At 40.9% G+C, this 18,317-nt stretch overlaps 1 protein-coding gene and 1 long non-coding RNA gene across 2 annotated transcripts in view; both read right to left on the bottom strand.

Moving 5' to 3' along the window:
• The window catches only part of LOC147577102 (uncharacterized), a 90,844-nt gene extending 73,617 nt beyond the window's left edge, over positions 1 to 17,227 (bottom strand). The window contains exon 1 of the long non-coding RNA XR_015256022.1: positions 16,434 to 17,227. This is a non-coding gene — a long non-coding RNA (uncharacterized LOC147577102). The remainder of the gene's footprint in view (positions 1 to 16,433) is intronic.
• On the bottom strand, positions 1,472 to 2,664 carry BMP15 (bone morphogenetic protein 15). The gene is given in 9 exon segments (XM_086675569.1): positions 1,472 to 1,590; positions 1,593 to 1,799; positions 1,802 to 1,890; positions 1,892 to 1,950; positions 1,953 to 2,001; positions 2,003 to 2,137; positions 2,139 to 2,188; positions 2,190 to 2,514; positions 2,516 to 2,664. Coding segments are annotated over 9 exon segments (1,182 nt in total).
• Positions 17,228 to 18,317: the final 1,090 nt, after the last annotated feature.

Below are 18,317 nucleotides of genomic sequence, written 5' to 3'. Positions count from 1 at the left end.
TTTCCTAATATAGATAGGATCCAAGCTCAGAATCAGCTATATACAAAGCCAAAGATTTGCCTCTTATATCGTGCTGGGTCCACTGATATGACCTGAAAAGATACATTATTGATCCAAAATAACTTTACTATTACCTGGCCTTTGACCAATATAATTTTATTCTTACAGGTATATTGCAAAATATTGGGGAAAGTGCTGGACAAGCCGTGAAAAGATCTTGGATCCTCACTTTAGGCATACCCTTTGCTAAACATTTTTTCCTTTCTAAAATTCAACTTCTTTATCTATCAAAATGTATACCTTTGCTCTAGGTTTTTTGTTTGTTAACAACAACAAAATGATTTATGTGCAACACGGCCCAGTCTCCATCACTTCACACTAGTACAGTAGAGAAGAGTTACCCTGCAAATACCCATTCCATTCAGGGCAGAACTCCATGCATCCCAAGACAGCAGACCCATCTCCCTCAGAGACCCATGCCCAGAGCCAAGCTGAACGCACCAAGAGACCAGTCACAACCATCCAGCTTCCCATCTGCAGTCTTCTACCCTCTCCACCTTCAGTCAGGCCACCTCCCAGCCTCTAAGCCACCAGGGAACTTCCTTTGTGACGTGATTAACCCCACACAGGTATCACACAAAACAACAGATTACTCTGTGGAATTTGTTGTTGTATAGAAACGTTTAAATGACTGCCCGCTACACACACATAACCCTGATTGCAATGACCACTCTTCCTCTGTTCATAGATGTGGTGGTTTTGAAGTGAAGGCCCCCCAGCTCCACACTCATTTCCTTATGCCCTTATTGAAGGCTCCTGTCCTCATTCAAGATAGGAAGGAATCTGCATACTTCCTCAGGCTCAGAGGCTGAGAGGAAGAGCCCGGATAGCTTAGGAAAAAATTTCCTTCCTCTGTTGCCCTAAAAGATGTTTCTGGGGATCTTTGCCAAAAAGTTTTCTGGTTCGTTCCAGAAAAGTTGTATTAGAGTTGGAGGACAGCCAAGCACAGAGGCAGACAGCCTTTCTGATTAGGTACTAAGTTTGAGGCTACAGGATGCACAGAAAAGGAGGATAAAATCCCAAGTTGCTCTCTTCATCAGCTCTGCTAGCAAGCCTCAGAAGATGGATGCTAAGAAGATCCCACCTTCCCCAAGCTTTGGTGGGACAATTCCTAAAATTCTGCTATCACGGATTGGTCGCTTTTGGCAAAGTCACAATGAAAGAGACAAGAAAATAGAAAGGGCATTTCCAAAGAAACACTTTACCTCTGAGTAGGGCCAGAACCTACTGATGCTTGGTAACAGAACTGTTTTTTTTTTTTTTTTTTTTTTTTTTTAACAAAATGAGGAGCTCATAAATGGGGGGAAAGAAGACAACAATTAAGACAAGGAACAGAACCCACAGACTGGACAGAGAATCACTGTGGTGCTAACTTTGATATTTGTTTATGGAGAAACCCTTCTCCAGTTTCTCAGGAACCCTGGGCTAGCTGCACCATGCTGTCAGTTGCATGTGCAGTCATATCCTCATTCTCCTTCTTCAAGAAACTCCCATTTGCCTCCATCAGAAGGATGCTAATGGGAACATACAAGGGACACAGGAGGGGTGAGGGACACGCTGGTCTACCTGCTCATTAACACGGTTCTGGTTGATGGCATGATTGGTACAATTGAGACTACAACCTAGTAGTACCTGAGGGCAGGTTCCTTTACAGGAGTTTGGGGTGTAGAGATGGGGAGCAATGATCCAGTGACTGCAGCCCAGCTGGCGGAAGCTGATGTGGAAAGGGTTGAGGGACCCTGGTTAGTTTCAGGTCCTTCATGTTCCAGGGAAGGGCCAGGAACCTCAGGCATGACACTACCTGCTTTCCAGACCCTCTGCAAGAGGAATGTCCCTTTCCATGAACTCCTCCAAGCCTCTGGGGAAGTTTGGCCTTCTAGACACTTTTTGTGAGTGCTATTGAAATAGAGTAACAAGAAGGCCATGTCACTGGAGCTCAGGAACCTCACTACCTTTTGGCTGCTGACACAGGAAGTAGAGTTGTAGAACTCAGCACTACTTGTGACTCCAGAGCCTTTGCCACATGGGTTGTGTGATATGTGTCTCTGTCCAGCCTTGGTGGTCAGGGAAACCTGACCTGTGAGGAACATCTTCCTGAAGAAGGAAAGTGGTTGGTTGGGCTGGCTCCCCTGGAGCAAAAGCTCCGCGTGGCAGAAGATGTGGAAGTAAGCTAAGCGGTGTAGATGGCGGGAAGCCATGGTGATTCTGAATAGTTAGTATGGTTTGGTCTCAGGAAAGCTCAGGGTCTGCACACCAGAGGCTTCTGAAATGCCTTCCTGCATGGCCGAGGGCCTTACCAGGCTCTCAATGATGGCCCAGTTGTGCAGTTCTCCAGACTGTCCCAGCATGTCAGCTGAATGCCGGTACAACTCCAGCATGTACCACAAGGGACATCCTAGGACCAGTAGCTTCCTCTGCTGCTTGCCAGGGGCTTGTTCTAATAGCTTCCCAACCAGGGAAGATAGGTGCTTCAGCCAAGAGGGCAGTAGAAGGCTTCCTTACCTTTACCATTTAAACCCTCTGTTCCATAAAAAGCACCAGTCCCCAAAGGAGCCATCTACAGATGCTGGGGAGGACCACCTTGTGGTTGGTGTTCAGCCACATGCTCCATCCCCAGCCCAAAGGATGTCACTCTGACCCTTTCCTTCATATCCGTAACCACATCCTGGCTCCACCACCACAAAACATAGGGCAAGGAAGGAAAAAAAAGTGGGCAAGCAAGCCCCATGTCCCTTCCTCTGGGAGGATCTCCAATGGAAGTCTCTTCCAATGGATCACCAATGGAAGTCTCCTCATTTGGCCTCTTTGCATTGAAACAAACACAAATAGCAGGTGAGACAAGGCAGCATGCCTCTCCTGCTCTACTAAGCTGAGTAAGATAGTACTTACTCAGAGGCTGAGGTAATTTAAAGAGAGGAACCCATTCCAGGACCCGCTCCCTAGACTTACCCTCTAGAATGGAGAAAAAAAAAAAAAAAGAAAATGATTTTTGTTTGTTCTTTATTGTTTTCCCCCACAGGAGAGATGGGTATGGATGGAACTTATGGCAGAGGCTTTTTTCTTTCCCCCAGCCAACACCGTGAAGGACAAAGGACACTTTATCAAGAGACTCCTTCATCTTCCCAGGTGGAGTTCAGGGAGGAAAAGCATTCAAGAAGGTACAAATCCCATTACATCTGCAGCTCCAACAGGGCCACACCTCACTGTAGCCCACGGGGTCTTTAGCAACTCATTTTGAAGGCTTAACTGAATCTCATTATGGGGCTTCTATGGTATACTGGGCTGGACCAAATACCACTCCATCCCCAAAAAGATGTTTAACTCCTCCCCCCCAGAACCTACGAATGTGACATTATTGGGAAACAGCATCTCTAATGTATTCAAGTTAAGATGAGTTCATACTGGGTTATGTTAAATTCTAAATCCATTATCACTGATACCTTTATAAGAAAAGGGGCATTTAGACACAGAGGCACACACAAGGGAAGATAGTCACTTGAGGACAGAAGCAGCAATTGAAAAGACAAAGCTACAAGCCAAGAGATGCTGAGGATTACCAAAAGCCACCAGAAGCTGGGAGAGAGGTGTGGAACAGATTCTTCTGTAGAAACTCGGAGGAGCATGGCCCTGCGGACACCTTGATTTCAGATTTCCAACCTCCAAACCATGAGAAAATTAATTTCTATTGTTTGCAATTCCTGGTTACAGCAGCTTTAGGAAAGGAAACATCCAGAGAATCTGCTCTAAGCAAACAGATGGTTGTTTGCTGGTTTCCTTAATAGGTACCTGTTATCCCAGATTTTACTTTAGTGGGTTGTACCGTGACTTCAGTTTTCGGAGGGTTTCAAGAAGAGTCATGAATCCTCAGCCTTTTCAACATTGTCAATGATGTATGTGGGGGAGCTTTCCAGCTCTCTACATGTCTGAGCTGAAACTGGAATCCTCAATTATGTTCACTCATAATTTCAAAACCTTACACAAAGTTTCTTAAATAAGACATTGTACTCCAAGGCTAATTGGGAAGAGGCAAAAAGAGAAGACCTTTGGCTTCTCTAAGCGGTAATTTCTGTTTCCCAACTGCTTTCCAATCTTTTGAACCCACTCCCCTCAAAAAAAAAACCACAAAAAAACAAAATACACAGATCACAAAAAGAAAAGGTGGTACAAGAACAAAGAGCTCTATACTGTCCCACTCTCCATTGTCTGGTATGGGTGTTGAAGAAATCAGCCATCTCCTGTGGGCAAGACTATTGTGGGAAGACCTGTGCCAATATTTCTAATGGGAATAGCCCACCTTGAGACAATTTTCTTGCTAAATCCACTTACTGCATTGGGGAGTCATCATGGCAGGGAAAGCAAAGCAAAAAACCAGAAGTCTATTGACGACTGAAGGTTCTTTCCAGCTGTAATTGGGACACACTATCCAGCTCTCCATTCTAAGAGATCCTGCTATAACCAAGGACTTGTACCTAAAATTTCAGAAATATTTTCCCCTCCAAGGCTTGACATTTTTAGGTGTTCTCTCATATTCAGTTAGGTTATTACAAAAGTAAGGTTGTCTTATACACTCTGATGAATTAAAATGAACTTCAATTTGGGGCATCAGGGTGACTCAGTCGGTTGAGCGTCCAACTCTTGATTTTGGCTCAGGTCATGATCTCACTGTTTGGGAGATCTAAACCTCACGTGGGGCTCTGCACTGGCAGCACAGAGCCTGATTGGGATTCTCTCTCGCCCTCTCTCTCTCTGCCCCTTCCTCACTCATGCCTTCACTCTCTCTCAAAATAAACATTAAAAAAAATTTTTTTAAATAAACTTTAGCTTAATCATCTTCACACACAGCCACCCATATTCACAAACAAGATGTCTACTATCCTTCTAAAAAAGAAATGGACCTAAACACATTGAGTAATAAAACCAGGCTGTCATCTGGTGAGAATCCCCCCTATGTCCCTCTCAACCACAGCAGCAGAGGTAGAGACAGCAGTTAAAAGTGCAGGCTTTCAGGTCACACGACCTGTATTTGAGCCTCAGATTTCCACAATTAAGTTTTGAAAATCTTGCTCTTCTCATCTGTAAAATGAGTAAAATGATAGTACCCATCTCATGGATTTTATGAAGGTGAAATGAATTAATGCATGTTAAACCTTTAGAAGTGTGACTGGTACATAGTAAGTACTCAGCAAGCATTGGATGCTATTGTTTTCCTGAGGCTTGGCTGTGTGTCTATCTTCCTCATTTAAAAATCTGTCTGCCGCAGTCCTGAGTTCTCCTCCCTGCCCACTCAGATCTGGCTCTGTATTAGACACTGGCCTATGAGGGATGCTTGCCACACACAGCTGAAACAGGGCGTCTTCTCTGTCGATACTTCTCACTGTCTCGTTTAGGGAGTTGGATGCAGTCTCGGCTGCTATAAACAAGTCTGCTTTGTGAATGAGTTTCTTATTTGCTTCCTTTTACTTCTGCCTATATTTAGTTATTTCATAAAACTTCTCTGGTCTGTTGCCTTTCTGTCTCTGCATCTTTGGAATGGTCAATTTGGAGTTTTGTTGATTCATTTGAATGTTTTTCCTCATCTTTCTGATTGTTCATAATTATAGAAAATTCTGGAAAATGCAAACTGATTTATAGAAGACAATAAATACCTACCATAAATTTCACAGTGGAAAATTTATTTTCTTGGACTCATTGTTATATGCAATTTAAAACACTTTGCAATTTTGTATAATTTCTTTAAAAAAAATTTTTTTTAATGTTTATTTTTGAGAGACAGAGAGAGACAGAGACAGAGACAGAGTGTGAGTGGGAGGGCCAGAGAGAGAGAGGGAGACACAGAATCCCAAGCAGGCTCCAGGCTCTGAGCTGTCAGCACAGAGCCAGACGTGGGGCTAGAACTCAGGAACCGTGAGATCATGACCTGAGCTGAAGTCGGATGCTCAACTGACTGAGCCACCCAGGCACCTCTATAATTTCACTTATTTTACCAGCACTGCCACTATATTACTTTTAATTGCACCATTTTAAACATTGAATTAAATTTCCTTAGGAGACATATTATAATCTACCAATGGTTTTAATTAGTAAAACTAGGAAAATATGATAAACCCTGGTATTGAGCAATGATGGGCAATTTACTTTTTGAGAAGGTGAATTTTAAAGTATTTCGGTAAAAAAGTCAGCTTGCCCAGAACACCACCTCATGTTATTTACTTTAAGCTGCTTACATTTATTGGCCATTGCACTCAGACTCTGGTTGAAGATTTCAGGCTCAAAAAGAAAAAATAATACTTGAGATGATGCATGGTAAGCTATACTTAGGTTTCTTTTTTCTTTATTTCATTTTGATTACAATTTTATTTTAAGTGTGAAATGAACAGGTAAAATTGAATGTCAAGGGGTTCTTATTTTGATCTCCAACAGTAATTTTAAATTAATGAAAGATGGTTACTATTTAGTAAATAAGACGCAGAAAACATGTGGTATAGCACAAGCTGAGTTGCAAAAAGAAAAATCTGGTGTGTGTGTGCATATATGTGTTTTCACATATGTTTATTATTTTGCTTTTGCATTCATGCACACCCATACCCACACCCACAGGGATACAATGTCTCTGAAAATATTCACAAGAAACTCATCACTGGTTTATTCTACAGGAGAAAACTAGTTTTCTTTTTCTTTTTTTTTCTTCTTTAAGAGAGAGAGGGCACAAATGAGCGAGGAGGAGCAGAGAGAGGAGTGAGAGAGAAGGGGAGACAGAGAAGCGTGGTTCACGTTTACCCTAAGCTGGCCTTGAACTCACCCAAAGCGGGGTTCAAGCTCACGAACTGTGAGCTAATGTCCTGAGCCAAAGTCTGATGCTTAAATGACAGCCACCCAGGTACCCAAGAAAATTAGTTTCCTAAGGAGACTTTTTATTATGTAGCCTTATATTTTTTACATTTTTATTTTGTGAATATGTTACTTCTTAAAAACCACATACAAAACAAACACTAATGAAAAGTTTTAAAGAATAAGAAAGAGCTGGGGCGCCTAGGTGGCTCAGTCGGTTGAGCATCCGACTTCAGCTCAGGTCATGATCTCACGGTTCCTGAGTTCCAGCCCCACGTCTGGCTCTGTGCTGACAGCTCAGAGCCTGGAGCCTGCTTGGGATTCTGTGTCTCCCTCTCTCTCTGCCTCTTGGCTTCTCATGCTCTGTCTCTCCCTCTCTCAAAAATAAATAAGCATTAAAAACATTTTAAATTAAAAGAAAATAATAAAGAGCTGAGTATTCTTGACAAAAATATGCATCTACGTTTGCAACTCTCTAGTACTCTGCAATAAAATAGTCAAACTGCCAAAAGAGTACCATTATTTAGGGTTTTTAATTTTACGATTATCAAACACCTCTTTAACATTTGGTAATGCCCTCTCAGAAAACGTTTTCAAGGACAAAAAAAGCAGGCATATTGGGGAAAACTATCAAATTTTTAAATTACAAGAATTGCTACAGTAATGTAAGAGGATCTTCATTAAATACCATAAATAAGATTTAATGGCATGTCTAATGACTTCTGGAATTTTAAATTGTCTGCAACAATTGTAGTGTGGGGGTATGGAATTATTTTCAACTTCTACTGGTGACACAGTACTCCCAACAGTACTGTGGTTTGTTGCTTAAAATCATAATTGAAGAAAAGGTTAAATTTCTGTTGGATGTTAGTAAAAAGAAAGAAAGAAATTTTTTACCACTCACATTCAGACTCCCAAAATAGTATCCCTAGATTCTCTTGGAGGAGGGTATATTGAGAATCCCTGTTGTTGGAAAAAAGTAATAACTTTGGATCAACCCATTGAATAAAACATAGTGTAAAGGTTATGATGGGGCGGTCAGCCAGTATGAGGGGATCCAAAGACTTTCTACAGAAGTTATGTCTCAGCTATATCTTAAAGGCCAAGCAAGAATGTGCCAAGTGAAGGGTGTGTGGATGGCTCAGTTGGTTGAGCATTAGACTCTTGATGTGAGCTCAGGTCATGATCTCAGTGTTGTGGGATGGAGCTCTGCGTTGGGCTCCTGCTTGAGAGTCAGTCTCTCTCTCTCTCCCCCCCTCTCTCCCTCTCTCTCTCTCCCTCTGACCCCTCCCCCCCCAAATGTGCCAGGTGAGTAAGGAAAGGAAAGAATGCGTCAGAGATGGAATGATGTGAGCAATAGCAGAAGAATGTGGAAGCCTGTGGGATTGCAACAGACAGGGAACTCTCCCTCAAGTGCAGAATCAAGAGAGAATAGGGGGAGATGAGATTGGAGAGGAAGGAGAGACTATGCATTGGAGAATCCTGTGAGCATTGCTGAAGAGCTCAGATTTTATTTGGTAGCAATGGGGACTGCTGAGGTACTGAAGGGATGTTACATCGTATGATTTGTGTTTTCTGTTGAGCACTCTGGCTGCATCATAGCGGATGGATTTGAGTTGGCCGGAGACCAGAGAAGAGGCGGTCTGAGCAAACATAATTAGTAATGATATAAGAACGCTCTTTTAGAATGAGGACAAAGAATAGTGGTAAGAAATATGCGATATGCGTGGTACGTTGGGCCATTGTTTCCTAACTTTGTGCTCTCTCTTCTTTGGAAGGACACACCTTCTCTCAAGAGATAGAACAAAACTATTTTATACTGCTGTGGTGGGTTTGTGTAAAAGCCAGATTGCAAGTAGGCTGACTAGTAACTTTGAGAAGGAAATCTTACTTTGGTCAGAAATGTATCCTTAAACTAGTAATGATATCCATGTATCTCAACCACAAGCTGGTCTTAATGCATTGGAGTAGCATATTTAATGTAAAATCGTTTCCTAATTAATGGAATAGCATATAAAATGGAGATTTGTTTCTTCCATTAAAGTGCATTTATAATTTTTTAAACAAAATGTTATGGATTACTTTAAAACCCTATATATGAAATAAAATCTGTCTTCAGGCTCTTACATACCTAATATTGAATTCTTAAAACAATCGTAAAGGTAGAAGTAGCAGATGAATTCACATTCGAACTCTGACTTTAAATTTGGCATCAAATTCCATCATTCCTTCAGCTACATTACATCATATTGGTAATGGCTACGAAGTGGAATTTCAATTATGTGTGAGTAGGGTTCCATGTCTGAGTATCTCATGAGCCCATTTGATCTATGAGAATCACTTTGGAGATTATTGAAGGCAGACAAGAGCCTCTTGGCAGTAACTATCTTTTATTGCATCTGTTAAGCAGAAATTTAGGTAATCTAGTATCAAAGCATGCCAAAACGTGTTTCTAGCTCTGTTTTAAGCCTTATTATGCTTTGCCTAAAGGTTTAAAAATATTATGTTCCAGCAACACTGGATTTAATTGAAAGCTCCCCAATAAAAGAATTCAGTCAGAAGCAATTTGTAAAAGTTGCTGAGACTGTGGTGTTTGCATTTATAAGTGCCGAACTTCTGACAGAGTTTCAAGTAGAGAGCAAAGAGTAGAAAAGCCAAGAATAGGAAAAGAAACATCTCCACTCTCTTTCATAATAATTTTGTGCTATGGTATGCATTTTTTTGGTCATGACCTACCATTCAATGGCCAAAAATGCTAGAATATAGATACATGATGATGTTAATCCTTTTTTGCATTTTTTTTAGAATGTCGATGTATTATTTTAAAAAATCCATCCATTACAATTTCCTGAGATCTACTTAAAAGAACATTTTCTGGGGTGCCTGGGTGGCTCAGTCAGTTAAGTGGCTCAGCTCAGGTCATGATCTCACCCTTTACGAGCTCGAGCCCCGTGTCAGCTCTGTGCTGACAGCTCAGAGCCTGGAGCCTGCTTCGGATTCTGCGTCTCCCTCTCTTTCTGCCCCTCTCCTGCTCATACTCTGTCTCTTTCTCTCAAAAATAAACACTAAAAAATTTTTTTAAAAATAACATTTTCTATTCTATTAAGTTCTTCATACAAGTATTTCTTAGAGTATCTGTGGTAAAGAACCAGTTTTTCAGCTTAAAAAAAATTTCTTAGGGGTGCCTGGGTGGCTCAGGCGGTTAAGTGTCAGACTCTTGATCGGAGCCTATTTGGGATTCTCTCTCTTTCTCCCTCTCTGCCCTTCCCCTGCTCATGCTGTCTCTGTCTCTGTGAAAATAAATAAATACATAAATAATTTTAAAATAAAATACATTACAATGTCAAATTACTATAAAAGTCTTAACTGCCTATTCTCAGTTTTTGAACTTATCTCATGATAGTCATAAATAGCTCATCGACTGATACGTGTTCCCTAGACCACACTTTGAGTTGCCTTATGTTGCAACATCAATTTTTTTATATTTTTAACAGTCTACATAACCCATCTCATTGTTTATATGTATAGAAATCCATTCCACTTGTCACTTTTGCCTTATTTCCTTCTAATTGGGTTTAGGCAGGGGCAAGTTTTGTAAAGACGAGTCCAGGGACCAGTTATCACAAGTGGACTCTCCAACTGGAGGTGGGCAAGGTATAGAATTTAGTCAGTAGAAGTGAAATGAGTGCAATGCAGAAATTTGGACAAAGTGTGAAAGCCAACAAGTACTTTTTGAGAGACAGGCAAAAGAAAAAGAAGAAACTAGCAAAACAGTGGAATGATTTCCCTTCTTTGAGTTCAGAAATGAGAAGGGCCAAGGACACAATTAGACTATGACCAGAGGGAGTCTGTCCCATAACAGGTTTCTATCAGACCATTATTTTCCGAACTGGGACACGTGTAACACTGGTAGTAAGCAATGATAAGTATGCTTTTATTTTTATTATTTTTGAATATTTGTAATATTAGAAAAAGCAAAGTAAGTTATCAAAATTCTGATATCATGGTGAGTACCACTTAGGATAAGTCTAAGTAGTAAAAAGAGTTGAAAAAAATAATATTTGTATAGATGTTATGCAAACACAACTGTGGAAATAACTCAATTGGGGGAGCTTTGGATTCAATACGGTTTAAACTCCTACTCAGAATAAAAATTCTATGTATTTACAGCAATTATTTTGGAGTATAATATACTTCATAGAAGAAGTCTGGGCTCTGAGAAAATGGGCAGAAACACAGAAGACAAAAAGTGGTTTGATTACTAAGGCTGTGAAAGAAACCACTTTAAAAAATAGTGACCTAAAACAGCTGCTTTATGATGCTTATTGATCATAATCATGTGGGTCAAGAATTCCACCTGCGAGTAACCAACATGACTTGTCTCTGCTTTCTCATTGACTGACGCCCTAGCTGGGGAAACACCTGGACTGAGAGAGCTGAAGACCAGGAATCGCTAAGAGATCTTGATATATGTGAAATATACCCACTATGGTTCAGTATGTCCAGATTGGCTGAGGGGGAGGGGAGTGGCCTGAGATGGAGGTCAATGCTGCTGGTCCCAGGACTATACCTTGGGGTGCTAACGCAGGAACACACGATGTATTTTGGGTTCTCATTCATGAGAAGAATTTCAAAAATAACCCCAATTATAATCAGCTTTATATGTAATGTTTCTCTAAAAACTGCTTCAAATATTTTCTATTGGTCAATTCAAATCAAATAAGTTTATGATCAAATAGAAACTCTTTCCAGCTTTTTACTACAAACACAAAGATTGGTACTATCTGAGAGAGATCATAAGGAGATGTGAGATAAGTGAAATTAATGAGAAATGACACAATTATTATAGTGTTTACCAAATATTTGATTACTTCATTTGAATTTTTAGTTTTGAGTTTGCAAGTCTCAGGTTCTTGAGGTATGTCTTTTCCATACACTCTGGCTGGCACATTCTTAATCTCGAATCAGAGACAAACAACATTCAGGGCAGTCAACCACACACAAACATGCACACATTGAAGTTAAATTTACTCTGTGCCAGTGGCATCCTCAAGTGTGTGTGAAGAAACCATTCCAGACATTTCTATCAGAGTCCCAGCCCTTTGCTAATTTTTGAGCTCTGAGCAGAAAGGAAAAGGCACCAGTATGTAATTAGAGAAATCTATGATTTACACATTAACGAGCAAGGAAATACAACCCACAGAGGGGAGAATGAAATTGTGGCCAGCTAATAAGTGTACTTATTAAGGCTAAAGAAACAACCTGTGAAGCAAATCTAAGCCTTTCCCAAACAGTGCAGGGCAATTATAGTTGGCATAATTTCCACAGGGAAAATGCAGCTTTAGAAACCTAAAGCACTGAGACATGGGAGGAAGAGAGTCAGCTGAAGATACAAGTAAAACATTTCTCAGATAGATCACAGATAAGGGGAAGGATAATGGTGAGAAAAGGGAGACACGAAGGCCATAGGGAAAAGGAGAAAAACGAAATATGCTTTTAAACTTCAGCCTTCATTCTGGAAGATGATGGGAAAATTTAAATTTCAAAGTCATCCACAAGAACTTGGAGAATAACCTTGATGGAAAATTTCTAGCAGGACTACAGAGACCTTTAATGCCAAAAATCAAAAGAAGCAGATGAACAGTCCCTTGAAGAATTTATTCCTCTCCTGATGGTAACTTTGTTAACACTGACTCTTTTACTGAAATGATGAAACAAATATTATTTCTGCCTTTGAAAAGTTTCCATGGAGTAGAAAGTCTACACACACATATATGCACACATGCCGGCAGTCATGGATGCAAGTTCAGAAAAATTCTGGGTCTTTTTCTCATTAAGAGCTTTGGGTTCAGATCTCAGATACTCTACTTACAAGAAGTGTGACCTTGAGCAAGATATACTTCACTGATTTGAACACTGGTTATTTGTCTTTAAAAGGGAAATGATAGTATGTATAAGCCAAGATTGTTGGAAGAATTAAATATGAGGGTATCCAACTCATAAATATATACTAGTTTCCATCTGAATTAAAGCATGCTGCAGAAGGCCAAGGTTAAGGATAATGTCTGGGACATTCAGGACAGGCTATCTGCTTTCCTCTCTAGCTCCTGTCCTCCCTTACTATCCTTCACTTACTTGCAACATTATTGGGCAAATCACAATAATGAATACAATTCCTGGCCTCGGTCAGCTCACAGTAGAGCAGAAGAAACAGAATTGTAAACCATTTCAGTGCAGTGTGATAAGTTCTGTATCAAGGTGAGTCCAAGCTATTGGAAGAAAATCAAAAATGATTTTATTTATGGGCACAGAAACACAATGTTAAAACTGATGCTGGTAGAACTATCAGAAAGGGTTTCTTGGAAGCAGTTGCAATCAAGGTAAGTTTGGAACCTCCAAAGGGACCTGTTCCCGTTCATTGTCCTATCCCCAGTTTCTAGCACAATGCCTAGTATGTACTGAAAGGTTAATAAGGTGTACGTGAAAAAGGTGGAGGGCAAAGATAAGAGAGTAGATTGAGTTCTCTAGATCAATGGTTATCAATCATGGATGAGCATTAGAATGACCATAGGAAATTCTAACACCATACTTCTGGCACGGGATGCAGAACAATACGTTTCTTATAATCTCCACAAAGAGTGTTATGCATATTTGTGTAAGTTATTATTCAAAAAGGAGGACTGCATGTGTTGAGGCTCAGCAACACAAGATGACTTCTCACCGACAGATTATTAAGAAAAAAGCAAAAAACAGCCTGAGAGGTTGTAGGTACAGCTGTTGCCAGAACAAAACAAAAGAAGTTCTTCTCCACCACTTACAAGGAAGTGTGGGACTTCTCTTTATGTTTTTAAATTCCAGTTAATGTACAAGGTCATGTGTGCAATCTAATGACTCAACACTTCCATAAAACACCCAGTGCTCATCACAACTTAATCCCCATCACCTGTTTAACCCATCCTCCCAACCGCCTCCCTTCTGGTAACCATCAGTTTGTTCTCTAGAGGTAAGAGTCTGTTTCTTGGTTTGCCTCTCTCTTTTTATACTCTTGGCTCACTTGTTTCCTAAGTTTCACATATGAGTGAAATCATATGGTATTTATCTTTCTCTGACTGACTTATTTCACTTAGCATAATACTCTCTAGCTCCATCCATGTTGTTTCAAATGGCAAAATTTCATAATTTTTTATGGCTGAGAAATAGTCCATTGTATCTTTATCCATTTGTCCATCAGTGGACACTTGGGTTGTTTCCATAATTTGGCTGTTATAGGTAATGCTGCTACAAACATTGGGGTGCATGTATCCCTTTTAGTATTCTTGTATTCTTTGGGTAAATACCTAGTAGTGAAGTTGCTGGGTGCAGGATAGTTCTATTTTTAACTTTTGAGGAACCTCCATCCTATTTTCCAGAGTGGCTGTTCCAGTTTGCATTCCCATCAAGAGTGCACAAGTGTTCCTTTTTCTCCACATCCTCACCAACACCTGCTGTTTCTTGTGTTGTAGATTTTAGCCATTCCGACAGGTGTAAAGTGATATCTCATTGTAGTTTTGATTTGCATTTTCCTGATAATAAATGATGTTGAGCATCTTTTCATGTGTCTGTTGGTCATCCATATGTCTTCTTTGGAAAAATACACATTTTTATTGGATTGTTCCCTTTTATGGGTGTGGAGTTTTACAAGTTCTTTACATTTGTTGGATACTAAGGAAGGGTGGAACTTTTTGATAGATGACTATCCTAGTTTAGGTCCCCTACCCCACCCCAAAACCCAGTCTGCAGCAAAGTCTTACAGGTAGTTCATTGGAGGCTGATTCTAGGAAGCAGGATCTAGGAACCAGTAAAAGTACAATAAAGAAGGAAAGAAAGATTGTGCTGTTGAGTTGGGCCACCAACACAACTCAGCACCACCATGGGCCACTCCATCTAAGCAGATATTTTGAGGAGCACTTAAAATAAGTTTTATAATTTCCCAGCCGAGGACCTCCAAGGAGAAACATCTCCCAGCTCCGGTAGCCGGCTGGTTGAAATTTGTTCTAGGACGTGTTAACTCTTGTGCAACTCCAGACAGACCAACCAGAGGAATCATGGGCAGAAAGCAAAATAGTACTATACATATTGGAGTTGAATTTCATTTGGAACTATGCTGAAGACAATGGTGAACTCAGAGGTAAGGTGGAGAGGGTGGGGTGGAGGTACACAAGAGAAATCTGATATATTTAACTTCGAGATTCCTCTCAATGAACTATTTAAACTTTTTCTTACTTATTTGCAGCATACATTTAAAATTATCACCCTCCAATCAGAGCATCTCACTTATTCCTTTGGTTGATGCATGTTCCATTTAACCTATCGTTTAAGAGTCTGATGCAATCTGGGGCGCCTGGGTGGCGCAGTCGGTTAAGCGTCCGACTTCAGCCAGGTCACGATCTCGCGGTCCGTGAGTTCGAGCCCCGCGTCGGGCTCTGGGCTGATGGCTCAGAGCCTGGAGCCTGTTTCCGATTCTGTGTCTTCCTCTCTCTCTGCCCCTCCCCCGTTCATGCTCTGTCTCTCTCTGTCCCAAAAATAAATAAACATTGAAAAAAAAATTTTTTTAAAAAAAAGAGTCTGATGCAATCACTGGCTGGTCTTTTTTCAAAGTATAGACTTTAGTATAATTTCCTTCTTTACACAGTAGTTAAGTTTAAAACATTCTTTGTCAACGCTCTATTACTCTTTTGACATCACATGGAAAACGAGAAAAAACAGACAAATTTGACACTAAAAATTTTAAAACTTTGTGAAAACAAAGACGCTATTATCAACAGAGTAAAGGCAATCCACAGAATATGAGAAAATATTTGCAAATTATGTATCTGGTGAGCGATAAACATCTAAACTGCATGCAAAACTCCTAAAACTCAGCAACAATAAAACAGTGCTTTAACATGGAAAGGACATGAACAGACATTTCTTCAAAGAAGATCTACAAATGGCCAATAAGCAGGTGAAAATATGCTCAACATCACTAATCGTTAGGGAACTGCAAATCAAAACTGTAATGACACATAACCTCACACCCGTTAGGATAACTACTCTAACAAAATCGGAAGATTACATATGTCGGCAAAGATGCAGAGAAATAGAAACCCTTAGGAGGAGCCAAGATGGTGGAACAGCATGGACTTTTTTTTTTGCGTCTCGCATCCATGAAATACAGCCAGATCAACACTAACCCATCCTACAAACCTAGAAAACTGACTGAGGATTAACAACAATCTGCACCACCTGAACCACAGAAGTCGGCAGGTACGCGGCGCAGAGAGGTGATCTGGGGGAGAGAGAAGCTGCTGAGGGCAGGGAGCTGTTTTGCTTGCAGAGAGAGGATGGATTTGGGGGGGGGGGGTGAGAGTACTCGAAAAGCACCCTCCCCACAGCAGCTGGAGAGAAAGTGGAAAAGTGGAGACGACCGCAGGGCCTGAACAAAACAAGGAGAAAGGAGAGGGTTTCAATTCCATTAAGACTCTATAAACAGGGGGAGCAGAGCCTGAAACTCTGCAGCTCGTTACCTGGTGGAGCTCTGGTGAGAAAGGCGAATCCCCAGGAGCAGAGTCAAGTCTGGGGTCTTCGGGCCACATGGGGAGAGGCGGTTGCCCTGCTGGGAGGACTCCCCACAGGCAAAGGTGCCAGTGGGCCCCGGAGAACAACCACATTCGCTGGTGCTGGAACAAGGTCGCTGGGGATGAAGCCTGGCGCCGGACGTGTGTTGTGATTTTCCATAATCCCTAAAACGCTGCTGCTACGCTATCTCGCGAACTTTTCCTGGGGCTGGCTGGCACCCGGCCGCAGTCTCTGGGCACCTGCAGCAGCATGGTTTCCGTGAACCAACATTCCTGGGTGTGGCCGGCAAGGCCACGGCTTGGTGAAACCCTCCCGCAGAGGGGCGGAGCGGGTCAAAGCAGCACTCCCTCAGAAATAAGGGGTTGGGAAACAAAGCCACATCTGAGATAAAACTCAGGAGGGAGGTGCTGCCTGGGGCTTGGTCACGGACAGCATAAAAGCGGGGAATGGACGGAAGCCGAAGACAAAGGACGGGTCCGCGATTGCTGGTCGGGGAGCACTAGAGACTGAGTAAGTGGAGGACGCCATTTTTACAGTTCCTGCGCATGCGCCTACACACCTACAAGCCCCACAACAATCCATCCCAGGAAGCTAAGCAGCGCCACCTAGTGGGGGACGGAGCCGTTACACTAAGCCCCGCCCAACTGGGCCAACCTCCCTCATCAGGAACACAAGTCTCTCCACCTGCTTAGTTTATGGACTATAAAGCACTTGATAGTTCGACTTCTAGGGGAAAAGAAAGTAATTTCAGTCGTACTTCAGTCTGTTCGCTGGTCCAGCTACTCAATTTTCTTTTTCTCTCTTTTTTGTTTCTTTTCATTTTCTTGAATACAGAAAGAGAAAAAAATTATTTTATTTTCAATTTTTATTAAAAATATTTTTAATTTTTTCCTACTGTATCTTTTACTTTTGTGTAAATTTTTTCAAACTCAATTTTACTTCCATCATTTATTTCATTTTATTGTATTTCACTGTATTCATTTTTTCAAATTTTCAAATGATTTCCTTTTTTTTCCTTCTTTCTTTTCCCTTTTTACTCTAATCTATCAAGCCCCTTTCAACACCCAGACCAAAACACACCTAGGATCTAGCATCATTTATTTGATTTTGTATGTGTGTGTGTGTGTGTGTGTGTGTGTGTGTGTGTGTGTGTTGTTTTTATTTTTTTAATTTTAATCTATTTAATTTTAATTTTTTAAATTTTAATTTTTTTACCTCATTAATTCCTTTTCTCCCTTCAAAATGATGAAATGAAGAAATTCACCCCAAATGAAAGAGCAGGAAGAAACAACAGACAGGGACTTAACCAACACAGATACAAGCAAGATATCTGAACCAGAGTTTAGCATCACGATAATAGGAATATTGGCTGGAGCCGAAAATAGATTTGAATCCCTTTCAGTGGAGATAAAAGAAGTAAAAAGTAGTCAGGATGGAATAAAAAATGTTATAACTGAGCTGCAATCTCGAATGGTTGCCACGGCGGCAAGGAGGGATGTGCCAGAGCAGAGAATCAGCAATACAGAGGACAAACTTATGGAGAATAATGAAACAGGAAAAAAGAGGGAGACTAAGGCAAAAGAGCATGATTTAAGAATTAGAGAAATCAGGACTCATTAAAAGACACAACATCAGAATTACAGGGGTCCCAGAAGATGAAAACAAAGAAAAAAAGGTAGAAAGGTTATGTGAGCAAATCATAGTGGAAAACTTCCTAACCTGGGGAAAGACACAGACATCAAAATCCAGGACACACAGAGGACTCCTGTTAGATTCAACCAAAACCGACTATCAACAAGGCATATCATAGTCAAACTCACAAAATACTCAGG

Source organism: Puma concolor, chromosome C2, assembly GCF_028749965.1.
Source record: "Puma concolor isolate L17-30 chromosome C2, mPumCon1.1.hap2, whole genome shotgun sequence".
Classification (NCBI taxonomy): domain Eukaryota; kingdom Metazoa; phylum Chordata; class Mammalia; order Carnivora; family Felidae; genus Puma; species Puma concolor.
Note: the sequence above shows the minus strand (reverse complement) of the source record. Positions and strands in the feature narration are given on the sequence as shown.